Source organism: Martes martes, assembly GCF_963455335.1.
Source record: "Martes martes genome assembly, chromosome: 13".
Lineage (NCBI taxonomy): Eukaryota > Metazoa > Chordata > Mammalia > Carnivora > Mustelidae > Martes > Martes martes.
The window spans coordinates 49,704,436-49,731,131 of record NC_137901.1 but is presented as its reverse complement, the minus strand read 5'-3'; the positions used below and the strand labels follow the sequence as shown (position 1 = coordinate 49,731,131).

Here is a 26,696-nt window from a genome sequence, read left to right as displayed (position 1 = left end):
TTTTCCCTCTGTCATGGAGCTGCCATGGCAGACGCCATCTCCTAAGTTCAGTGGGTCATGTTTCCTCCAGAACATCCCCGAACAGGAAAATCAGCAGGCATCCATCTTAAGGGAATTGGGATAGAGAACAAAGAAATCTGAATCTTTCTCAAGACAAATCTCCTTTAACTCAACATTCCTAGTCATTCAATGTCTACCTTGCTGCTAAGCTCTGCTAAAGTAGCAGAGACAGCCGGTTCGGTAGGCTTTCCACATGGGCATCAAGTCACACTGGGGGCTCCTGTGAGGAGCCAGCGTTAACACCTGACAGCCAGATCTTCTGTACTTTTGTAGTGAGACCCGAAATAGCATTCAAGGTGGAAATGCCTTGATTGCATTCCAGGGCAGTGCAGCTGGTATTCCCGGAAGTCCCAGGTACCCACGCAGGGGCGCGTTCCCCCCCTCAGCACCGCCCTCTGGGACAGACACGCATGAGCACCAGGCAGGAGCTCTTCACCCTGCCCTTGTTCCTTGTCCTCAGGGCCTGGAGCGTGAACTATGTCTCTCGTGGGAGGTAACCATATTGAGGAAAAAGAAGTACTAAATAAGAGGTAATGTGGAATTCTAGAGAAAGCGTTCATTTTGGAATGATCTCCTGGCCTGCCATCTTAATTGGTCCTTTACAAGCTGTGTAACCCTGGGCAAGTTACTGAACATCTCTGAGCCTCAGTTTCTTCATCTGTAAAACAGCAGTTTTAAGGATTAACTTTGGTGATGGTGCAGTGCACCTCTCAAAGAGTAGGCACTTGGTAAACAGTCATTGCTGTTATTATTGGTGTGGTATAAAACCCAATTGTCAGGGAAGGCTTGGCACGTTGGGGTGGTGAGAGTGGAGTGGACCCTGAAGGACGGGTGGAATCATGACAAGGGAGGAGGAGGTTCATGGCCCAGGCCAAGGGACAGTACCAAAAGGCTTTTATAGAAAAGGTATTATTGTCAGATTATCCATGAGGATTAGGCTTTGGGTACTCGAAGAGGGCCAACTCCTTGGGTATGATCTCCAAAGCAGTAATGTTCTGAAGAAAAACTGACTAAACAGTTTCTAGGGGATGGGGGGATGGGTGAGCCCGGTAGTAGGTATTCAGGAGGGCACAGATGGCATGGAGCACTGGGTGTCATGTGCAAACAGTGAATCATGGAACACTACATCAAAAACTAATGATGTACTGTATGGTGACTAACATAACACAATAAAAAAAAGAAAGAATAAAGGGGAGCCCATGAAAAAACAGACTGCTAGGAAATCTTCCATTTGATGTTCATCTTTCTCACATCAGAGGGATCTACAAACCGAGGTCTGCATCACTAGACTGGGAGTTTCTAGGGTAAGGGAGGATGGCTCTGCCACTGTTTTCCTGATTGACAACTTGTGCTGATAGGTTAAGAGTAAAAACCAACAAAAATGCTATGTGCTATTACAGCAAGTGTTGGTTCTAGATGCCCATCAGCCTGGTATTTTTTATGCAGTAGCAAGCTGCCAGCTTTGCAGCCCTGAAGTTTGCAGCGTTAGACCCAGATCCTATTTTTAAAATGCAGACACACACGCCCCAGTGCATGTAACCAGATTATTAGCCCCTGTGGCCAAGGCCAATAGCTTCCTTGCTGCACCAAAGAGAAACCTAACAGATTTTCGTTCTGTGTTTAACAAATGTATTTATTGCCTTTACACAGACCTGAATTCTCTGTCCATGACAGTTCTGTGTTTTTTAAAACTAAAATGGAAGGAAAATTAGAGAGGGTAGAAAATGACTGCCTGTCAGCATATTTAGAAGTTTCTTCGGCTTCCGGGAAAAAATGGGCAGGACTTAAGATACTGTGTGTGGTTTGAGGACAGACTGAGGCATATGTTTTGATTTGAGAATCAAAACTGAATCTTAACTCATCAACATTTTACGCTTTTATTTTTTTTTAAAGTTTAACTTTGCAAAATTACAGATGAAACATTGTGTTCCTCAGAGTTTGGGGGGATTTACAAATATGCATGCCTATCTAACAGTCCTAAGGTATAGATTATTATAACAATACCCCTCTTGTCTATATAGTCACTTTCAAAAAAAAAAAGGAGTCGTAATTTAGCTGGCTGTTGTTCTTCTTGAGGGGTGGGGATGGGGAGGGCTGATTTGTATGTCTGTTTGCAGGACCTCTAGCTCAGCCAGTTTTTCACAGGCTTCAGTTGCCAGGGGACAGACTCTCACCGATTTAAGTAAATAGCATAATAAACAAATATGTGTTGAACACCTACTAAGTGCCACACTAGGAGCTACAGATCAAACTGAATGCAAATTTTCCTGCCTTAAAGAATCTAATAGTAAACAAGCCAGGACCACACAGTGAAGTAAGTCCTATGGCAGAGAAAGTACTGCTTGCCAAGAGAATTTCTGAAAGATGCACAGCAGCAAAGATTTCCCGTAGAAGGTGATGAGCTGAGTCTCGAAGCGCAAGTAGGGCTTAACTTGGCGACAAGTCCAGGGAAGAACATTTTAGGTAGAAAGAAGAGCATTTGATGCCATGCACACATTTCATTATAGCCACACTCTAGAAGCTTGAGGGGGACAGCAGGACAAGCTTTCCCAGGGAAGGTGCTAGAAGCCACGGGGCCGGTTCACTTTGGGTCCTACAGACACATGGGAGCATACCTCTGCTTCCTGAAAGGAGCCAGGAGAATCTTCTCATACAGTCATGCATGGGTGGAACACTTGAAGAATAAAAATAAATTGACTCCATTATCTCACAATTAATATACGAAATATATTCATGCTTCAGAAAAAAAAAAAAAATGAAGTCCTTCTTTTCAGAAAGCCATTGATACCAAGACAGACTTGATCTCAAGCTGCTAGAGGTTGGATGTCGCAGGAGTCACTTCTGGAGAAACACGCTCTTACGCAATATTTTAGAAAGAAACTTGTATTCACAACCGTAAAGAGCTGCCTTCTGAGAACAAATAAGAGCAGAAGTCTTTATTTAACACTGTGTCACTAACTCTTTCCCTTTCGTGTACAATCAAGAAAATGCTAAAAAAAAAAAAAAGTATTTTTCATGAATAATTGTCTGGAAATCCATGTAGGGATCTTGGGAAATGACGAAGGACGGATTCACTTGTCACTGAGGAGAAGCAGACTTTTCAAGGCCTCATGAAAGAGAGTGGCAAATGCTCTTGACTTTCTTTCCTTTCCTTCTACAAAGACTATTTATAGAAGTAGCTACGTATTCTTTACTACAGACTTTTCTCAGACTTTTCTTCCAGACAAATGTATACCACCTTCCAGGAATGGTAGGGAGTGTGATGAGTGATAAAACTTTGTAAATGATCACAGTGTTATACCTCCATCTGTGAAAACTACTTTAGAAAATAATACAGATTGAGGACTTATATAATACATAAAAATTAAAGCTGAGCTCCATACAACATCTAACACATCCAAGGCATTACAGAATCCTAAGAACAGTTAAGAACATACAATTCTCAGGGCACCTGGGTGGCTCAGTGGGTTAAAGCCTCTGCCTTCGGCTCAGATTCATGATCCCAGGGTCCTGGGATCAAGCCCCACATAGGGCTCTCTGCTCAGCAGGAAGCCTGCCTCCCCCTCTCTCTCTCTGCCTGCCTCTCTGCCCACTTGTGATCTCTGTCAAATAAATAAATAAATCTTTAAAACACAGAATTCTCAACCAAATAATCTACCACTGGGTTTTGTAACGAGTAAGTTATTTTTCTAAAAGAATCGCTTTTCCCCCATATTTGATTTCATTTATACTCTTTTTGTTTCAATCTTTTCCTTTATTCACTAATGAAATGTTTTTTCATCAAAACTGAAAAATAAAATGTGAGCAGGTGTGTGTACTAATCCTTAATTCTTAAATCTTAGTTGTAGAAAAAATGGACAATGTTACGGGTGGCATGGAGACATCTCGCCAGACCTATGATGACAAGCTTACAGCAGTGGAAAGCGACCTGAAAAAATTAGGTAATCTGCAACAAGAATGAACCGTTAAACTGAATCCTCTAATTCCATGTTAAATGACCGCCACTATTTAGAACCATACTGCTGTAAATTCACATTCACCCAGAAGGATGTTAAATTTTTGTGTTGTGTGTTGAGTCTTTCCTCATGATTTTATTTAAAGGCTTCTACATTTTAACCTTAAGGAGCAATTTTGGAATTCTTCCCCAAAAAACCACTCTTGTGCCAATTAAAATCTGAAGATCAATCCTGATCAAAAAGGACCACACATAGATTTTAGTAAAAGCTCTTTAGAGCAAACCTACAAAGTTTCTAAGTATTTGCAAGGTGGATATTGGTATTGTCATCCTTAATTTATACAGGAGAAAATGGTGACTTAACCAGGAAGAAGAACAGCTGAGATGTGAACCTAGGGTAATTTTTAAAGTTTAAAATTAGTGTATATGCTATAATTTTCATCTCAATAAAAAATAAGAGGAAAAAGACAGAAAAAAACCTCCTTTACAAAATGTTCAGTAAATTCCTACTTGAAATACTCTAAACTGCATAGAAGAACTACAGAAATCAATTTTAAAAATTAAAAGATTCCAACTTATTTCTATACTTAGATTTTTATTTTCACTTTTTAAGGAAGGAATTAATGGTAAATTTAATAAACAGTTATTTCCTTCTTGACACCCTGCCCAGTGCTCTAAAATCTGATAAAATCCCCCTCCTTCTTTGAGAAAAGTGCCTATGAAGTTAGCACCCTTCCCAATTTCCCAGAACCCACTTTGAATAGATACGTGGGTTTTACTAATGCAAAACACTCTGCATAGACCACAAATTTTATATCTGACACACAGTTCATACCAGTTAAGTGTCTTTCAGATCTTTATGGTTCTTTTTTTGGTTTTTCGTTGTTTTTTTTTTTTTTTTTAAGATTTTATTTATTTATTTGACAGGGGAGGGAGAGGGAGAAGCAGGCTTCCTGCTGAGCAGGGAGCCTGATGTGGGACTCATCCCAGGACCACAGGATCATGATCTGAGCTGAAGGCAGAAGCTTAGTGACTGAGCCACCCAGGTGCCCCTCGTTGGGATCTTTGACCTCGCCTGAGCATTTCTCCATACCACCAATCTAAATAATAAATATGTCTTGTTCCAGGGGACCAAACTGGGAAGAAAGCTATGAGCACCAACTCAGAACTCTCTACCTTCAGATCAGACATACTGGATCTTCGTCAGCAGCTGCGTGAGATCACAGAGAAAACCAGCAAGAATAAAGACACTCTGGAGAAATTACAGGCAAGTGGGGATGCCCTGGTGGACAGGCAGAGTCAACTGAAAGAAACTTTAGAGAATAACTCTTTCCTCATCACCACTGTAAACAAAACCCTCCAGGCGTATAATGGGTATGTCACAAATCTGCAGCAGGACACCAGCGTGCTGCAGGGCAACCTGCAGAGCCAAATGTACTCTCATAACGTGGTCGTTATGAACCTCAACAACCTGAACCTGACCCAGGTGCAGCAGAGGAACCTCATCACCAATCTGCAGCGGTCTGTGGATGACACAAGCCAGGCCATCCAGCGAATCAAGAATGACTTCCAAAATCTGCAGCAGGTTTTCCTTCAAGCCAAGAAGGACACTGATTGGCTGAAGGAGAAAGTGCAGAGCTTACAGACACTGGCTGCCAATAACTCTGCCTTGGCCAAAGCTAACAACGACACCCTGGAGGATATGAACAGCCAGCTCAATTCATTCACGGGGCAGATGGACAACATCACCACAGCCTCCCAAGCCAACGAGCAGAACCTGAAAGACCTGCAGGACGTACACAAGGACGCGGAGAACAGGACGGCCATCAAGTTCAGCCAGCTGGAGGAACGCTTCCAGCTCTTTGAGACGGATATAGTGAACATCATTAGCAACATCAGTTACACTGCCCACTACCTGCGGACGCTGACCAGCAATCTGAATGAAGTCAGGACCACGTGCACTGATACACTGACCAAACACACAGATGATCTGACCTCCTTGAATAACACACTGGCCAACATCCGTTTGGATTCTGTTTCTCTCAGGATGCAGCAAGATATGATGAGGTCAAGGTTAGACACTGAAGTAGCTAACTTATCAGTGATTATGGAAGAAATGAAGCTGGTAGACTCCAAGCATGGTCAGCTCATCAAGAACTTTACAATACTACAAGGTAAGTGAAAATTCTGAATGTATTTGTTTTAGTTACTGATTGCTATATAAAAAATTACCCTAAAAGTTAGCAACGTAAAAACGGTAAACATTTGCCATCTCACAGTTTGTGTGGATCAGGAATTCAGGAGTGGCTTAGCTGGGTGATTCTGGCTCAGTGTCTCTTGTTAGGTTGTGTCAAGATATTGGCCAGGGCTGCAGTCATCTTGACTGGGACTGAGGACCTCCTTCCAAGATAAGTCATTCACATGGCTCTTGGCAGGGGGCCTCAGTTCCCTACTGGCTGTTGGCAAGAGATTTTCGATCCTGGCAATGTGAAGTTGCTTGAGTGTTCTCACAGTATGGCAGCTGGTTGACTGCCGAGTAGGTGATCCAAGAGAAAGCACAAGAAAAAGCCACATGCCTTTTATGACCTAGCTTCAGAAGTCACATACTATCACTTCCACCATATTCTGCTCTTTAAAAATGTCATTAAGTCCAGCCCACACTCAAGGGGCAGGTAGATTAAGCTCCACATCTTGAAAAGAGTTTTAACTGTGACTTCGTGGACAGCACTCAAAGGCAGTCCATTAAGTATTTGCTGAATTTGGACTTTCTTGGTGCCTTGCTCTTTCAATGTCATTATAAATCAGGCTCCTTTGAAAGCAGGATTAATTTGTTTAGGTCACCGGGATTCCCATTTCTAAGTGTCATGAGCAGAAGGATGGTTGGCCATCACAGTAACTGTAAAGCCACAGAGGACAGAAAGAATGTGACCTGCATATAAAATCTGAGTTTTACTCTGATCCAGGTCACCCATGTAAATTGAAAATTCTTGGCTCAAATTAACTCTCCGTCTGAAGATTTGTGGCAACCATATATTAATAGCATTTTTCAGTCATGAACTATTTTCACTGCTTTTAAGTTGAAAGTACTATGTGAAAGATGCTGTACTAAGCACTCTGGGGCATGCAGAGAGGCCCAGATGGTCTTTGCCCTCAGGTAGCTTAAAATTAGGAGAATTTTAGAGTATCAGGAGATTGCCTGTAAGCAAAGAAATCCTGATTTTCAAAAAGAGGAAATAGATGCATAGACACACTGTGTAGAATGGGGAATTGGTCTTCAGGCCTGAAAAGAGGTTGTTAAGAGGATAATTTGTGAGCTTTGGGGAAAGCAGCAATCATCAGAGTGAGTTCACTAAGAAGAAGGCAGGTGAACCTAATCTTATTTCTGCACAGTGACAGAGTTATTAGATTGTTTAAACTAGAAGAATAAAAAAATAGCATATCTGGATTTTACCAAGACATTTGTCACTGATGCTGTCATCAGTGACAGTTGGGTGAATTTATTGGTGATGTTGGTTTTCTATGCTATGTAACAAATTGCAAACTCAGCAGCAAAGGACAACACCCGTTTCTTATCTCCCAGTATCTGTAGATGCCCCAAAGCAGGATACCCTGTCATTGAGGGGCTGAGGTTTCATCAGAGGCTTGACTGGGGAAATTCCGTTTCTGTGCTCCCTTGGGTGCTTGACAGTATTCATGTCCTTGCAAATGTGAGACTGAGGTTCTTGGGGTCTTTTGGGGACAAGAAAGGGTACTGGCCTAGAGGTCACCTGCAGCCCCTTGCCATGTGACCATCCAACCACACTGCAGCTTCTTCAAAACCGGCAGGGGAGTCTCTCATTCCAGTCTGCTGAGACAGTGTTATGTAATGTAATCTCATCTAATGGAAGTCAAGGGAGTGACATGCCATCACCTTTGTCATGTTCTGTTGGTTAGAAGCAAGTCACAGGTTGCACACTCAAGGGGAAGAAATGATACAAGGGCATGAGTCATTGGGGGTGACTCTAGGGTGTGTCTTCCACAGAATGTGCATAAAGAATGGCAGTTCAATGAGCCCTTGTGGGACTGGAAGCAGGTCTGGATGGCAGATGGCAGAGCCCCATTCAACAGCTTTGTCAGTGACTAGCATGAAGATATGGATGACCTGATAATCCACTACTTGTGTGACATGAAACTACATATACTAGCCCATGGATACTAGAATCATAATCCAGAATGACCTGGAGAGGCTAGAATAGTTAAGAGGTGCCAACAAAATGGAAGAGATAGGGAATACATGTAAAATCCTGCTTGAGGTTGGAAAAGGCCGGACAGACAGATGTTGATGCAAGAGCATGTGCATGAAAAGTATGGTGGTTTTAATTGACTGTAAGCAAGTCACTGTGTCTGGCAGTGAATCTCATGTGATCTTTGATTATATCAGTGAAAATGATAGGAGGTGATACCTTACTCTGTTCAGTATGGCAAGACTACCCCTGGAGGATAGTGTGTACTTTGAGGGACCTCTTTCAAAGGGTCATTCACAGACCAGCATACTTGAGAAGAATATGCCCAGGATTATGGAGTCTAGATGTGTTTGGGGAAGGATTGCAAGACCTGGGAATGTTAACCTGTAGGAGACACTGTTTTAGTGGAGAACAAGGCAGCTATCTACAGGTATTTCAAGACTATCACGTGGAAGAAACTTCATGTGACATCTGAGGAGGGTGAAACAGGACTAGTGGGTATTCATGAATAGAAAACAAATTTTGGTTTTATGTGACATTCCTTATAAAAATTGGTGCTGCCTGTAAATACAATGGCTTCCAGAGCAATATGGGTGTCCCAGCTCCAGAGGAGACAGACATCGTGGATACGAGTCATACTCTGAATAAGGGGCAGGCATTCAGATGATCAGAAAGTTCTTCAGTGATTGCTTTAGTTTTTTCCTTTTCTTTCTCAACCTAAATTCAAAATGAGGTTAGATCTCAGTAGTTGTGCAACCAAATAAAATAAAATCTTTCTCAATTTCTCTTGGCACTGTGAAACCTTAAAGAATCCTGTTTCAGTACTCTGGATATTTTCTAGCTATAAGTTTTATAGTTTTATTATTCCATTCAGTTGCTAGCTTGTCTTCTACAAGTAAACTTCTAACATATTTAGTGTGTAGACAGCGTTGCTTGGCAGCTAAGGAAGTGTACGAAAAGCTTGTAACTGAAGATTCAGAGCCTGGCTTTCAATTAGGTGATGTTTCCACTATTGTGATTATTTTTATTCGCTAATATTGAGTGTGAATGCACTGAACGTTTGACTCAAACTCTATAAGACAGGTACTTATTTATTTTCTTTCTTTTTTTAGAGAGCGTGTGTGAGCCAGGGGCTGGGAGGGGTTTGGGGAGAGGCAAGGGAGAGAGAGAATCTGAAGCAGTCTTCATGCCCAGCACGGAGCCCACCATGGAGCTCAATCTCACAACACTGAGATCATGATCTGAGCCAAAATCAAGAGTCAGACGCTTAACCAACTGAGCCACCTGGGTGTCCCAAGTAAGACGGTACTTATAAGGTCATCACCAGTTTATAGATGAAACTAAGGTTTAGAGAGGTGTTTAAGGAACTTGCTCAAATTCAGAGATGGTAGCAGCTAAACAGGATCTGAGCCCAGGCTTTCTGGTGCCAGGGCCCATGCTGTTAACCCCATCTCGGATCACCAAAAGTGCATGCCCTTCTTCCCAGTCCTCAGGTGCCCCTGGAGTCTGTGAGGGCAGGGAGCTGGGATTTCATTATAAGTGTGGCAGGGAAGTTTTAGGCATGGTGGGGACATGATCTGATTTATATTTTTAAAAGGTCATTCTGGGTGTGGGGAGGGGAGTGAGGTGGGAGGATCGATTACAGGGGAACAAGCAGGGCGACAGGGGTCCAGTACGGGGCTATGGTCCAGTTACGGGTGACTTGGAGGTAAGAGAAATGGGTCTCCTCATTCAGGAGGAGTGTTATAGGCAGACCCAAGGGCAGGCTTGTCCTTCCCTGGCTATCAGGACCTGACTGGCTTCGTCCAGCTGTACTCCCCAAGGGGAGGAATCTACGGATGCAAGGGGATGGGAGTATTCAGAGCTCACATCAACCAGTTCTTGACCCCAGTTGGTGCTCAGGACCCTGAAGTTTCCTACCCAACGTGTTCTTAGCCCAGAGGAGCGGCCAAGGCTGTGTGTTGTAGAGGTGCTGGTGGAGGGGTATGGACGTGAATGGAACACACGGTCAGGGGCTGATGTATGTGATTGGACAAGGCTGATGGTGCATCGGTCGTGGAGGGTGAGGGAAAGAGAGGAGCAGGATGTCTCCTCGGTTTTTAGCTTGAGCAAGTAGGTGGATGGACAGACTGGGGAGGTTCAGGAAGAGAGGCCCATTTAGACATATTAAGTGGAACATGTCTATGAGGAGGAGGTTTCTGACTCCGTGTTTCTAAAACACTGGAGATCCTGGCTTCTGAATGGTTTTTTTTTTTTCTCCTTTGCCTTCCCGTATAACGTTTATCCTTGGTCTTTTCATTACCTGTGCTTTTTGTGAATTGACCTCAGAAAACATCTCTAGTTGCCCCCTTTCTCTTTCGTCTGTTCAGCTTCCTCCAGGACAGGATTGCCCACGAGGTGTTCCCAGAGAACAAGAGACCGGGGGCAGAGCTCCATTTCCCAGTGCGCTTCTTTGCTCCCTCTCCTCTTTTCCTCCAAGCAGATCTCTTCCCCGAGGAGGAGGGAGAGACGGGACAAAGCAGGAGGGAGCCAGGATTGGATTCACTTTGGATTTTGCTGGCCTTGCCTCTGCACGGTTCAGAGTGCCCTCATGCTTTCTGGGAAATCCTTTTGACTTGCACTTCATGAACGCTCATGCCTACGGGATGGCTCACAGGAGACACTGGCCTCGTTGCAAAATAGAAGCGGAAGTTGACGGCTTGCACTAAACTAGGTGATAACATGGAAATAGACATTAAACTCCATGTTGAAACCCAGCAACAGTTATCGCTGTATCTGTAAACCAACAGAACAAAACAAACCTTATTAAGAAAGCCTTATTTTTTGTTACAAATAATATAAATATGTTTATGCTCATTATGTATATGGAGGGCTTCATATGTCATAATGCAGGCTGCGGAGAATGTGAAGTTGCCCCCTCCTAGCCCAGGCAGAGGGCCCCCTTCCTCTGCTCTTCTGAGAGAGGCATCAGATTCAGTGAGTGAGAACAAGAATTCTGGAATGGGACAGACCCGGACACAAATACCAAGTTCCGCATCCTTGTCTGCATCTACCCTTTCGAGTGATGAGAACTTAATGAGATAATGTACATAAAGCTTTTAGTGCAGTGCCTAGCAGGTGGTGGGCTAATATTCATGCCCAAGTGTAAGTTCAGCACCTCCACAAGATTTCCCCTCTCCTGCAGCCCCAGCCACTACATCACAGTGAAAGACAACAGCTTCATGTGCCCAAGGAATAAAATTGTACAGAAGTGGGTCAACCTCGATTTGGGTCTAAAAGTGCTTACTGTTGGTAGCCTGTGGCCCAGCCCTGGAGAGAAATCAGACACCGGTGCTGCTGACAGCGAGCTTCAACTCATTTTTCAGTCCCGTGTTTTCAATATGCCAGGCATGCTGCTGAGCACTGGGATCCGTGGTCTGCTTTCATTGTTACAGCTCTTTAAGGTAGGAAGTACCAGCAGTCTCCATTTGCGGGCTGGGAACCATGGCACAGAGAGCCTGAGTAACTTGTCCAAGGTCAAGGAGCTAGTAAATGTCAGTGCTAACCTTGGATCTTTCTAGTTCCCAAAGCCATGCTTCCACATGACACCCTGCTGCCGTGTGATAATGAAAGAGAACAGACGGCGTGTTGGGAAGTTGAAATGTGGGAGACTTTATTTTCAGGAGTGCAATTGGTAGAGGTTAAGTAAGAGATTGACATTTGAGCTGCATCTTAACAGATACCTAGAAGGGCTGAAAGGATCAGACAGGAGGCCTCAGTTTCTCTCGTTTCCAACCCCGCCCACTCTTGCCACGCTTCCTCAAACAAAACCGTTTGTCTGAGGACCCTTCAGAGCAGGCACTGGAAGGCACAGAAGCAGACTGTTGCCAGGTGGTGAGAAATGGCGGTTTAAATATACCCTGTGGACAAGGGTGTGTTTGTGGAGAAGGAGCCTCTGGGGATTTCCAGAAGGCTGTCTTAAACATGAGGTTAAGAATTGAATTAATTTTCAAAATGATTGCCAAATAATATCCTGTCCATTTCCTAGTGAAATAAGGGCTTTGAAAGTACCTCAGTGAAACAGGATGACTTTTTCATAATGTAGGTATTTAGTAAATGTTTGATTAATTTAGATTTTTTAAATGAGAAGCAAAATGTCTCTGATTATGTTACTAGTTTTCTCTAGCTTCCAACCTTACCACTAGAGGTTCTAAAATCAAGTATCCAAAATTTTGGACGGCAGTAAGAATTAAAGCGGTTTCTCTACTTTCTGTCTTGTTGGCAAATAAATTGAAAACTTATCGCAGGGGTAGGACACAGGGCAGGGCCCTCCCCAGGGCCCCCAGTTTGGTATCCAAAGCAGAAACAGCACAGCGATTTAAAATCCTCTTTCTAAAAAAAAAAAAAAATAAAAAAATAAAATCCTCTTTCTTCTTCTAACTGCTTGTGTGGAGGATTCAGGTGTCTCAGACTCAGTGCTCTGGAGGGTGGGGAACACAGGGAGGAGGCCTTGCAGGCAGTGAAATACGGGCTGCTCCCTGGCCTGGTCTAAGTCAGACTCAGACATTTCGGGAGCTTGGGCTGGCTTTGCCGGTACCGCAGTGCGTATCCTGGCATGTCAGAACAGGAGCCAGAGAGCCACTCACTTGGCCTTGAAAGCAACTCTCAAATTTGCTTCTGAGAGGGCCATCACACGTGCCTCCACCTGGGAGCTAACACATTCTCAACTCTGAGGACAAGTCATTACTACGCATGCTTAGAAATACTCTTGTGTTATTTATCTCACTGTTTTGGTTTTAAGGCACTAGAGGTGGCTTGTCTTTTATTTCGTTTTATTTTCACTTCAACAGCTGCCTAATAAAAGGTGCATGTAAGACCTCAAAGCCTGGGATCATCCACATGCTAACAAGCAATACTACCGTCCTGTGTCCTAGAGGAAGATATACCCATTAATAATCTGTTTTATGGACATTAGTAATCTGTTTTTATGGGTGTCCAGTACTGGCTTTTCAAGTGGTTTTAGCTCTTTTTTCTCAGTAATTTTTAAAAAAGAAATAAGTAGGAAACGTCTAGGTCTTAATGAGCAAAGTATGGTCTTACTGAATATGTAAGTATTAATGACTGAATCCTCTTACATATGGAGGACACATAGAATACGTTTTCATTTAGCCCAGCATTGGAAGGCCAGCTTCGTGCTCTGGCACTGTGATGATTTTCCCAAGTCCAGGGCAGCTGTGGATGAAGAAGTCAGTAACATGGTGCTTGCCAGGAGGTTACCCACAGTGATGAGTATTCAAACTTATTAAAACAGTCAGATAACTGATTTGTGACTGATGTAGTGCTTCATGTAAAAAAAAAAAAATTCAGTTTTTATGCTCATCCAGCTGGTAAATGCCTCACAAGTAAGTTTTATCAAAGGCAACAACTTGCATTGTCTTTTGACATCTTTTCCTTTCTTCCCCAAGATCTGGAAGTTAGCATCTGCCACTATTTTGCACTGACTGTGGGATCCATGTTTGGTGCCATTCTTAAAATAAGCCAGTACTTTTGTGTGGAGTGAGTGGGGACATTTGAGCAGCACTTCAGAGGGAAATAGCTAAATACCATAAACTACTCAACCCCAGAAAGAAACAAGATTAATGAAAAGCTGTCATCCTAGGTGAGGTAGGTCTCGGATTCCTATCAGGAGAGGAAGAGAGAGCTATGTATCTTTGGAGGTGTCAGAAACCAGAGGAAGGTGTTCCAGGAGAAACAGAACTCCCTGTCACATCGGTCTGTCCCGTCAGGTAGACAGACCCCTGAGCAGTCTCTATTCCAAGCACACAGGTAAATTCCTTTCCCATCACCTGCAAGTATAGTAACAAACCCAGTTGTGAGCCATTAAGAAACATTGATTGTTGGCAAAACCCATAAAAAGAATAAGGATAAAGAATCTCTAAAGCCCTTGAATTTCCCAACAGACCTTCTCCATTATTTAGATTCCATAAGGCTGAACATAGAACATAAAACAGAAATAGATGAGAAGAAAAGGTACTTTTATTTTTGCTATTATTGTAACAAATTAGAATTTTTTTTTTTTGGCCTGTTGTATTGTTCCACTAGAACTTCCATAATGCTACAACCATTATGTAGAAATGCATATGCCACCTTCCCACTGTTAATCTCTAGGAAGCTGTTTCTCAACTACACAAAGAAGTAAGATCCTTTTTCACAGGAGATAGATTTGGCAGTGAAAATCCACCTTCCTTATCTTTACTAATACACTTAATGAGCCTCCTCAGTTTAAAAACAAACAAACAAACAAAAAAAAACACCTCGGATTGCAGATGCAGAGACCATTGGATCAATTCTTAAATGTGAGTAGAGTCAAGAAAGACCAGTCTCCCCAGGGTCATTTCATAGCAGCAGCCAGGGTCATCCTGAGACATAGACTGAGTGGAGCTATGCTTCTCAGAATAGGGTGAGGGATACCAGTCAGGCCATTTTTCCCCAGAAACCTCTCCCTTTTGGTCTCTCCTGGGACCCAAAATGTTGGCATTAGTGTGCTGGGTCTTTGGATCTGTGACGCACATTCATTTGGCAAACCCTGTCTGAAAAACGACTGTGCACGAGACATTGCTAGCTGCTAGTTGAGGAAGTGCCCTCAAAGAACAAACAAGAACTAAAAGATGAGAGAAAGAGGAAACACTTCCACCTGGGAGGATTGTATGGTAGGCGGACCGGAATTTTCCAGATGGATGTAGGCAGAGGAAATTCTAAGAGCTGAGCTGCAGAAGGGCAGAGGAGGATAGAATAAACACATGCTAGACCAGGTCATGAAAGCCTTGATTTAACACCGGGTGACCAAGTAGTGGGGGCTAAATGTTCTAGAGCAAGTGGACATCAGATCATTGAGTAAGAAAGACAAATGTGGGAAAGATGCGGAGTGGAGTGAAGGGAAGGGGATCAAAGGTAGGAAGAACTGTTAAGAGGTTAGCACCCACACTGGGTCGTGATGAGTGACAGAAGAGATGGTTGTGATGATGTCATGAAAGGTGTAACAATAAAGCGAGGATAAGGTCCGTTTTAGACACGCCAGGTTGCAGGTGCTGGCAAGACATTCCAGAGAAAGTGGACCATCTGACTATGAGATAAGGACCAGGAGAGCTGATGATTGAGAGGCGCCAACAGGAATTGGGGGGCAAAAGTCAGTGAGTTGGGTTCAGAGAGAAAATTTTTCATCACAAAGTCTTCTCAAGTCTCTCGCTTATGAAGCAGATAACCCTAGAAAGGGACACATTGAAACCAGTCCGAACCATTAGCATAAACTCTCTTACAGCTCAGTAGAACGTCTGCCAATAAATCCAAGGACAACATCATGGGTAGCCTTAAATAAGGAAAGCTGAGTCCAGAGCCAAGGTTCTTGCTAAGGGAGAACAGAGATGGGTGGACTAATTGGGGCCATGGATAGTGTGAGGGTACAGTGGACGTCCATTGAGGCTTAAAAAGGGGAATGGGGCAGAGAGATCACCCTATGGAGGCAGGAAGGCCTACTTCACTGTTCTGTCTTGTCCAGCTGGTGGGGGAGGACTGGGTAAGAGGGATCAAGAAAAACATAGGGTGGGAGGCCCACCCACCCTTCATCTCCCCAGCACTTCTGCCCAGCCAGCCCGAAAGGCTTTCTACTTCTATGGAAAGAATGAGTATAGATCTTTCACTTAACTCCTATAGAACAGTGAGATTTCAGAAACTCAAGAAGTCTGGAGAGTAGAATATTTGAGAATGGTGTCCTCCCAGGTCCAGTTATTTCCACATAAGAAGGAATTCCTGGACCACCACTAGACTGTGACTGTCCCCGTCTCATCCTCCTGGGTGTATCTGTCTTGAGGTGCTAGTGTTGAATAAGAAGTTTGGCGTCTCTGGCTCTACCTATCCTCACGTGCTCTGGGAATCAAAGGTCATAGATGAAGGTCAGGTGACATAATGTATGTGAAAGTACCTCGAAAACTCATTCACCCTATAAATCCTCGTTGTGGTGTATTTGCGTGCAGTTCCCTTTTGCCCCTGAGAACTTACAGGAAAAACAGTCCCAGGTCATGTGACCTCTAGGATGATAAGGGATAAGCAGATCGTTGCCTTCTTCCTTTGGGAATAAATGGTGTCCTTTTTTTCCCTTGCTTGCTCAATTCAATGGTCACCTGTTTTTTTCTCTAGCCCACCTTCCCTGTTTGCATTATTAGACTAACAAGCTGGGAGAGAGGACACTCTTCTCAGCCCAGCCCGTCGAGCCCTTTCCCATCAAGACCCTCTGAGCTAGTCCACGGGTGAGGGAGGCTCGGCCCCAAGGACAGCAGCGTCCCCACAGCACGGTGGAGGAGACAAGAGGGCCAGCAGTGACGTGACAGAGAAGAGGCTGGCACCTGGTGTGCTGAGGGAATTAGCAGGCTGGTGCCTCTCAACATTTGATGGCATTTTTCTTCAACTTTTATCCCACAGACCCTTGCACAGTGCTTGGCATATAGCAGGTTGTTAATAAATATTTGTCAAATTAATGAAAAGAAGAGGAAACCTGTGGGAGGGAATCCCCCATCCCAACCTGCACAGTTTTTCTGCTGGTGACAGAAAAGTGCCAGACGACTAAGGGAACCCAGGTTAATAGTGTGAGTCACTGCTGTGGGGTCGGCGGGAAGAAGACATCTGTGGACACCAGAGGGCTTTAAGTGCCATTAAGATATATTCTATATGCTTGGAGCAAAACGGTGAACTTAGTAAAGAAACCTTTCCATTAAAAAAAAAAAAATACCATCAACAATAGTATGGTGAAACAAGTAGCCCTCCTTAATGTATAAATTCGGATGTCTAGATTTTTTTTAGTTGAGAGTTTATAAGAAGATAAATTCTTCACTACTACTCACAGTGGATTTCATGTTCATGCCATTTACGCTTTTTTATATTTTAGGTCCTCCTGGACCCAGGGGTCCAAAAGGTGACAGAGGACAGCAGGGACCCCCTGGTCCCACTGGCAACAAAGGACAGAAAGGAGAGAAGGGGGAGCCTGGCCCACCTGGCCCCGCCGGTGAGAGGGGCCCAATTGGGCCCGCCGGCCCCCCCGGAGAACGTGGCGGCAAAGGCTCCAAGGGCCTGCAGGGCCCCAAAGGCTCCCGTGGATCCCCCGGGAAGCCCGGCCCCCAGGGCCCCAGTGGGGACCCAGGCCCACCTGGCCCAACCGGCAAGGACGGACCCCCTGGCCCTCAGGGCCCTCCTGGCTTCCAAGGACTGCAGGGCACTGTGGGGGAGCCGGGGGTGCCTGGACCACGGGGGCTGCCAGGCTTGCCTGGGGTTCCTGGCATGCCAGGCCCAAAGGGTCCCCCTGGCCCCCCAGGCCCATCGGGGGCAGCAATGCCCCTAGCCCTGCAGAACGAGCCAACCCCCACACCTGAGGCTAATGGTAAGTCTGAGACTTCCCTCACACCCGGGGTCAGGGGTGCTCTGTGCACTCACGGCCGGCCCCAGCATGCAGCCCCGTGTGCCCCCGTGCCCCACTTTACTTGGCCTTGAATGCTCCGTGAGGGTGGGCACATGGCTTTGACTATTCTCACAGACCTTTGCACCGGGTGGGGTCTCTCAGGCACTTTATGTTTCTCTCTAAATGCCATCGTGTTCTCTCACACTTATTTAGCCGAGTCAGGCCCTTGGGGACAAATGCATCCCCTTCATGCAAGTCTGAGGCTGGCCACCTCCAACCCATCTTGTTCTCATCTTATGCCGCTCAGTAACTGTGTAGATGGAACTTTCTGTTACGAAAGCCCAGACTGTATGGTTTTGAGAGGGTGTTCTGGTGCTTCTAGCTTTTTTATAATTATTTAATTCAATTACCAAATTTTGATAATTTGGCAAAACCTTCAACTAAGCCTATAGCGACTAAGCCTATTTTTGTCTCCTTTGAATCACACCCAATTCCACTTGATTTCCTTAAGCACGACTCTGGTCGTCTTCGTTTTTTTCCACAAGCCCCGTTTTGGTTTTGGGTTCTCCCCTCTATTTATCGACGGGTTCCATAGGACTCCAGACTGATGTGGCACATCTGTGGCTGCTCAGCCTTTTGTTGTTTCTGTTCTTTCTGTTATTGTAAAGACTAATCCAGACGCAGAGGGACTAAGTCCCAGCATCCGTAACTTTCCAGGCTCTGTAGTTCTTACTACTGTGTGCTCTGCAGCCCGCCGCCCTCCTCCCCACTGGTGTCTGCTCCTGGCCTTGGAGAGAAGCAAGGCCAGACCACAGCCTCTTAAATATAACTGAAGGAGAGCGTAGTGCTTTGTATGTGTGTTGGCTTTTTAATTACTATTTTAAACGTTTGCATTCCTAGGCTGCCCCCCTCACTGGAAGAACTTCACGGACAAATGCTACTATTTTTCGGTTGAGAAAGAGATTTTTGAGGATGCAAAACTCTTCTGCGAAGACAAGTCTTCACATCTCGTTTTCATAAACACAAGAGAGGAACAGGTATGTTTGCAGTATGCTTGGAGAAAACTGTCATTTAAGGATTGTTTACATCTGGAAATTGCATGCTTAACTGGGGATTCAAAGATATCAAAAATCCGTAAGTCACATAAACACAGAAGGCCGCATTCTGGCGATTTGGGCTTGATCCAGTGACAAGAGCATTCATGGCATGGGAGTTATGTCCTCTTGCTTCCACCTGGAAGATACTGCTGTATTGAGCCTGGAGATGGTGGCTCCTCCCGGTGGCTTCTCCCGGAAGAGCTGTAATACGGAAGAGAAGTCTGCTGGCACCAAACACCTGTGGAGAGAGAAGCCAAGGGGCATGAGCACTGTAGGGGTGGGTGCAGGGGACGAGGTGTGTGGCCTCAGCAGTAGAGAAGGCCCCACGGGCCGAGCTCCCTCATGATCATGCAGGTAACTGCTCCCTAGGCCCCTACTATGGGCCGGGCACTATACAAGGCATCTCTCCTTTACACCTCATAGCAAGCCCAGAACCTGTGGGTATTATTATCCCCCTTTTACAGATAAGAAAACTGAGGCCCCACAAGGTTTAATGGCTTTATTCATAGGATGACAAGTAAATGCAGAACTGAGACTGAAACTGAGGTCCCTCTAGCAACGATGCCAGTGCTCTCTGGTGCCACACTGTTCCAGTGACCTCCTTCCTTTTCCCTAAGTATCTTCAGCAGACGCAGCCCTGACAACGGATGTTTCCTGCACTGACTAACTGGGGCTGGGCATCCAGTCAGATGCCCGGGTTTTAGAATATGCAGACTTGGGTTCAGTCTCAGCTCAGCCACTCACTACCTTGGTTGCTGGGAAGGCTTACAGGCAGGTTGTTTGTGACACGTGGACAGGGGAGCCGGCCCGAGGAAGAGCTCAATAACGCCATGCCTGTTCGTGTCCTCAGAACACTGGAGCGACGGGTGATAGAAAGGGATGGAGCCTGGTGGGATCCATTAAGTTGTCTGGGTGATTTAGAAGAAGTGGAACATCCCTTAAATATCACTTACAAACTTACAGGAGGAAAATGCGTCCAAGCCCCCAACCACTGCAAAACAAACAGGTGCAATAAAAAAAAAAAAGAGCAGAAGCACGTACATACCGTAACACACCTTCTCTTTTAAATGTCCTTTCTTTTCTCCAAATGTTGCAGGGGAAGGGGCATTCCTCCAGATACCTGCCCCCGCCCCCAATAATGATACACTGCCACTGATTTGTATTTCAGCAATGGATAAAGAAGCAGATGGTAGGGAGAACGAGCCACTGGATCGGCCTCACAGACTCAGAGCATGAAAACGAATGGAAGTGGCTGGATGGGACATCTCCAGAGTATAAGTGAGTGTTCAGAGCCTTCCAGGCTGTTCTCTGGTTCTCACCCCTTCCCTGGCTCCTTGCAATCTCTTCTTTAAACACCCTGTGTCCCAGATGCCCCTCACACGGAGGATTCTGCTACCAGTTGTGTATTTCCATGTGTGGTTGAGAATAAGTATGCTGTAAACTAGTTTGGGGTTTGTTTTTTTTTCTTTCCACGGCATGAATTTTTTTTCATTCCTATGGGAAAAAAATCAGAAACTCATAACATCTCACAGTATGGTAATTGTGGTGAGGTGTTCTCTTCCATCGCTGCTGTGAAGGATAAGACTACACCAGGCACGATGAGAGCTCGCCGCTGTTCAAGGGCCAGGATAACACCGTCAGGGGCCCTGACCCCAGCTGGGCTTCTGGCCAGAGTGTGATTTATGAACTACAAGTTTGTGACAGGTGCACCAGGAACAAAGGTGTGCTGTGTGGGGGATAATCATCCTCTAAGTGTTTGAGAAGTCCTTGTTAGTCTGGTGTGACCTGAATTCTATAAAGGCAGCAACAAAGAGTGGAAACCCTTTACAATACCTGCATAGGCTCCCAGGCTCATGGAGACTCCTGGGCCCCTCTTTCAACCGCTAGGGCTATCCTCTCCACTCCTTCCTTAATACGACCCCAGGGCCAGGAGATGGCTGAATTGTACCAATTTGAATTTCACTTCTTCCAACTCCTGTTTTGCCTCTAATGAATGTGAAAATATGCCACACATGGTACCACAGGCAGCAGAATTTATGAAAACTCACCTCTAAATAACCAGCCTTTCCTTTGCTGGAGAAGAGAAGGCAGACCCTGCAGAGGCTCACGCAGGCATGAGGGTGACACAGTTTGGAGGTTTGGAGGCAGCTGCGATCACGACACGGGGAAGGAGACCGTGAGGTGCCTCAGGCTAAGACAGTGTCCGGAGTACTGAAGCGTGACCTGTCGTGGTTAAGGACAGGGAGCCAGGGCCAGAGGTGGTGGAGAAGCCAGTGTGGGTGTCTAAAATGTTTCTGTGGGGGCGCCTGGTTGACTCGGCCGGTTAAGCATCCAACTCTTTGAGATTTCAGCTCAGGCCACAATCTTAGGGTGTGAGGTCCAGCCCCAAGTGAGCTTGAGCTCCAAGCAGAGTCTGCTTGAGGTTCTCTCTCCCCCTCTGTGCCCTGCTCACTCACGTGTGCTCTCTAAAAAATAAATCTTTTTAAAATTTCTTTATTTGAGAGAGAGAGAGCATGGGGGTGGGGGCAAAAGGAGAGGGAGAAGCAGACTCCCCACTGAGCAGGTACCCCCCAACTCAGGGCTCCATCCCAGGATCTTGGGATTATGATCTGAGCCAAAGGCAGATGATTAACCAAATGAAACACCCAGGCACCCCTAAAAAATAAATAAATCTTAAAAAAAATGTTTCCAGGGGCGCCTGGGTGGCTCAGTGGGTTAAAGCCTCTGCCTTCAGCTCAGGTCATGGTCTCAGGGTCCTGGAATCGAGCCCCACATCGGGCTCTCTGCTCAGAGGGGAGCCTGCTTCCCCCTCTCTCTGCCTGCCTCTCTGGCTACTTGTGATCTCTCTCTCTGTCAAATTAAAAAAAAAAAAACCAAAAAACAAAATGTTTCTGTGTGTGTGTACCTGGGCACAGGGAGACAAATCTCCCATATGACAAGCAAGATTAGAGACAGAAACCAGAGTAAGGCCATTTCTTTACAGAACAGTGACTAAACATCAAGATGGAACACTGGAAGGTTTTAAGTCTGCTTGGAAGGTGAGCCTCACAGTGCTCCCAAGACAAATGGTTATCTGCCTGCTGGGCCAACAGATATCCTGTGTGCCCTCTCTGCACCTGTCCTTAGGGAGAGGGAGCTATCGCACACCCTGGCACTCGGGGGGTTAGCTGGTGGCCCAAGGAGAGCACCCAGCATGGCACGAATATACCTCAGGAGATTCAAAACCGTCGGAAGGGTCAGCGGTAGAGATGGAAGGTGGAAGTTATTAAAGGATAAAGATAAAACTGGTCTTAAGCAAGATTGCCGGGGTCTTTTTTTTTTTTTTTAGGGAGTTGAGGGTAGGCAATCCTAGAAAAAAACCTCAGCCGCCTCCACTCTCCTCACAGCCCTAAGTGCAAAAAAGGTCTGGTTTAGACTCACTAAGAAATTTAGTCGGAAGCCTTCCTCCAAGAAAAAACTGGATTGGCCCATATGGGATGGATTGAGCTGGACCATTACAGGCTTTACCAGCTTTCCCAAAGTGGCGATTTCCCCCCTTTCCTTCAGCTCTACAAGAGTTGGGTGACTTGGGAGGAGAGCACCTGCGTCAGTAGCTGAGACCTGAGAAGGATGAGCTCACCAGGCCCTTTCCCAGGAACTCCATCCCCAACCACAGCCACCATGGAACCCCGTGAGAGCCTTGTCTTCTGCACCCCAGCCACAGCACCCCTGTCCCTCTCGTTTCCCACCCAGAAGAACACATACACTTGACGAGTCCACGGGATCAAGTTTTAAAAGCAAGAATAAATGAAGCAGATGGTTTATGTGGCCTCAACAACAAAAGGTTAATTTAATTTGACATAGAATAATAGACACTGCTCCAACTAGAAAAGGAGCCAGTGCGGGGAGGTCCGGACATGGCCTTCGTCGCTGCTAGGTACTCGAGCTTGCGGAACCGCATGTCCTCCTCTAGCAACCAGTCTTACAGAAGGGCCTGCAGCGGTATTATGAAAATGAAAGGAATCAGGATTATGTATATAAAGCGTTTAGAACAGTGTGTGGCCCATGGGAAGTGCTCAGGAAAGGTCACCTGCTCGTCCCTGTATGAGTATCACTATCACTGTCAGAATCTAAGTGTCTTCACACCGGTCAGTCACTGCAGAACACTACCACCTGCCACTGAGGCGTTTTACCATATCCTGATTGAGATGCCACACTCGCTGCCTCACTCAGGTCCCCCACCAGGCCGTGAAGGAGAACGTTTTCCACCATGACCTGGGGATGGGGTCTGAGCTCCAGGCTCTTAGGGGTCTCTCACCAGTATGTCCTTATTTTTCTCATGTCACCACATGTCTGTGAAAACTTCTTTCCTGGCCAGCATCAAACCCCAGACTGGAAATGGGGATCCAGCAGCCCACTGTCCCGTGTCCACATTCACTAAATTATCCTGGAGAGCCCACTGTGAGCCAGCCTCTGTGCTGGCCTAGAAGATATTTCCGAGAGTATAGGGCCAGCAGTACTCATGAGGCTTGTTGCTCTAAAGAAAGTCTAATTTCCAAGACCACATCACAATCAAGCAGACAGACTTACCAACCCTAAATGTGGACACACAAAAGAGCAGGGCTTCAAGGGACATCTCAACATTCTCCTCAAAGTAGTTGACAGAACAAGTAGAAAAATCAGTAGGGATATGGTAAACACTATCCACTAACTTGGCTTAATTGATGTTTATGGGCTGCTTCACTCAATAGCTATAAATACACACTTTTCAAGTACATTGCGTATATTCACCAAGACAGACTTGGTGGACCATCAAACAAATCCTAATGAATTCAAAAAGAATGGAAATTATACAGAGTATGTTCTCTGACCGAAACAAAATTAAATTAGAAATCAGTAACAAAAAGATAGCTGCAAAATTGCCAAATATTTGGAAATTAAAGGACACACATCTAAATAACCCATGGATCAAAGAAGAAATCAGAAAGGAAATCTGCAAATGTGTCCAAGAAAAGAAAAATGCAACATATCGAAATTTGTGGGATGCAGCTGAAACAGTGTTTAGACTCCTTTAGAGTGCATATGTTTGAAAAGAAAGTTTTTTTAAGCTGAAAATCCATGATCTCAGCTGCCACTTTATATGGGTAGAAGAGGAGCGCGTTAATCGCAAAATAAGTAGAAGGAAGGAAATAATAATGACCTGAAAGCAATGACACAGAAAGCAGACAATGAAAGAGAGGATCGGTGAAACCAGGAGCATATCACAGCGGAGATTTCTGCTCCTGATGGAATAAATGCAAGTATGTCACTTGGCAGAGCTCGTCACTATTCACGGAGGCTGCCCGGTAGGAGTTGGGGAATCGGTCCCAGGTGGGATGTAGATTCTGCCCACTGGTTTGGCTCAGAGCACAACTGTAAGGGAGCCTCGTAAGGCCTCTCCTGCCTACCCTGCCTGCAGCTGCCCCCCTTAGATCAGCAGAGACATGATCATCTTCCCAAGGGTTTCCAAAACACACTTGAAGTTCCTCTATTCCTCTTGTCCATTTCTTGGTCTCCTGCACCGGACATCATTTGGTGAAAGTATCCTGTCAAGTGATGAGTAACACTCCCATCTCTGCTCTGGGCTGTCTCTCTATCCATGCAGACCCCTCCACATACTATTACGTATTGTGTTTTTTAGACTAGAGAGCTATAGAATGGTGGCCACCAGAAGGGAACCTTCAGAGTCACCTGATTCACTAAAAACTCACTCTGGTCTATGCTTCACATTTCTAGCAGAGTGGCACTGGCTTTTAGGCCACCAGCAAGAAATCTATGTAGAACCTCGTATCAGAAGAAAATTCTACAGAAAAGTAACACTTCTCAAGATGGAGGTTTTCCTGTTTGGGGGCCAAGCTTTACCAGCAGAAGTTTCTTGGCCCTGAAGCCTCAGTCAATCTTGTGGTTGATGAGAAAGTATTAAGTCGTGAGGTTGGAAGGGGCTATTCCCAAGATGGAGAGTTTGTGTTCTGCTGTCACGAGGAGAAACCAAAATCCTCAGTGGGGAGGTTCACACCCACTGGCCAATGTGCTTGTGTGTTTGCAGCTGATTGGAGCAGGGAGTCCAAGCGCTTCCCAGGTCCCTGGTGTATCTAGAGCATGCTTCCCGAGTACCTCTGTCTGTCGCTACCCAGCCGCTATGTCTGTGTAGTATGGGACTCAGGGATTGGGGCCCAGGCTTCAGCCATCTTCTTTTCTGATTCTACTTGTAAAGGAAGTTAAGGCACGATTTAAGCTAAAATTTTTCTCTAAAACATATAAACTCTGTTTACGTGACATGTTCTGTTCTGTTGTGTTACAAGCATGCACATTCAGGGTATTTGCTACAAATCACTGCATGTGATTTTGGCTTTTCCAAAGAGATGCTCTGAGACTGGGTGCTTGGGCTGCTGGAAGAATTGCCCCCTGCAGCCTGGCTTCAGGCTCGTCTACCGGCCCACCCCCAATGCCAGTGTCCCCTCAAGTCACTCCCTCGCAGCCACAGGACTACATCCCAGTTCTTGTCTCACAAGAAAACCTTGAGCACTGCGTGCAAAGAATTCCAATGGCTTAGAAAAGTAACAGAGAATGGTGATAAACATTATCTCCTCTCTTATCAGTCAGTTATCTTTTGGTCTCGTCTCTAAATCCCATTTATCTATTTAAATGGAAGGATATGCAAGGGAATAATACTAAGCAGGTCTTCTCTCCAAAGTCCTATTTATACAACTTCCTAGTAAACTGAGATAAAGACTATCAGATGTCCCATCATTATACATTCAGGAATCACAGATCTCAAATTCTGTAAACAAAATTGGAATCAAACCCCCTCGGGTTGCTGGCAGGAATTAGGCAAATGTCCATCAGCAGGATCCAGCTGCTCAGGCATTGTTGACATTGCCAAAGGGGTCCCACAAGGTGAGTGGAAATACACACAGAAAAGCAGCCGTGAAAGTAACCTCTTTTTCCGTCCAACCTCATTTCTCTCTGGCATCACCGGGGCGGTCTGAGATTTTTAATTCACTTGTTTTTTTGTCCGTGACATAAGTTCCATGAAGGCTGGAATTCTGTCTTCTCCCTGCACTGCAGTGTTGCCGTCGTGTAGCTTCATCCTAGCACATAGTAGGTGCTCTGGGGAGATCTGCTGGACTGAATGTGTGAATGAGTATTTCTAACGCTCCCTCCTAAGTATCATCCCTTTTTTACTCTCTTCAGTTGATGGTTTCATCTAGATTATCTATTTGTCACTAGATTTAAGTGAGGTTACTTTTTCATTTTTTAAAAAATCACAATATGTATATATTTAGTGTGGGGGAGACAATTCTACCTCATCTTCTCACCCTTTAACCGTAAATTTCACCCATCCTTTCCCACTGCCCTCTGGTCGTACCTGATACTCCTGTCAAAAGATGTAGGGCATGGTCCTTGTTCTTTCTTTTATTAATGTATTGTATCACATTGACTGATTTGCGGATGTTGAACCAACCTTGCAGCCCAGGAATAAATCCCACTTGGTTGTGGTGAATAATCCTTTTAATGTAAACTGTTGGATCCTATTGGATAGTATTTTGGTGGGAATTTTTGCATTCGTGTTCGTCAAGGATATTGGTCATGATTCTCCTTTTTGATGGGGTCTTTGGTTTTGGGATCAAGGTAATGCTGGCCTCATAAAATGAATTTGGAAGTTTTCCTTCCATTTCTATTTTTTGGTACAGTTTCAGGAGAATAGTTATTAACTCTTCTTTAAATGTTTGGTAGAATTCCCCTGGGAAGCAGTCTGGCCCTGGGCTTTTGTTTGTTGGGAGATTTTTGAGGACTGCTTCAACCTTCATCAAGATCAAAAGCTTTTGCACAGCAAAGGAAACAGTCAACAAAACCAAAAGACAACTGACAGAATGGGAGAAGATATTTTCAAATGACATATCAGATAAAGGGCTAGT

At 45.1% G+C, this 26,696-nt stretch overlaps 1 protein-coding gene across 1 annotated transcript in view; it reads left to right on the top strand.

The window, feature by feature from the left end:
• Positions 1-3,934: 3,934 nt before the first annotated feature.
• COLEC12 (collectin subfamily member 12) overlaps positions 3,935-26,696 on the top strand; it is a gene marked incomplete at its 5' end in the record, with an annotated part of 35,938 nt that continues 13,176 nt past the window's right edge. The window contains 5 exons of the mRNA XM_080821610.1: positions 3,935-4,001; positions 5,143-6,189; positions 17,156-17,644; positions 18,563-18,699; positions 19,928-20,037. Of these exons, the coding sequence (XP_080677736.1) occupies positions 3,935-4,001; positions 5,143-6,189; positions 17,156-17,644; positions 18,563-18,699; positions 19,928-20,037 (1,850 nt within the window). The remainder of the gene's footprint in view (positions 4,002-5,142; positions 6,190-17,155; positions 17,645-18,562; positions 18,700-19,927; positions 20,038-26,696) is intronic.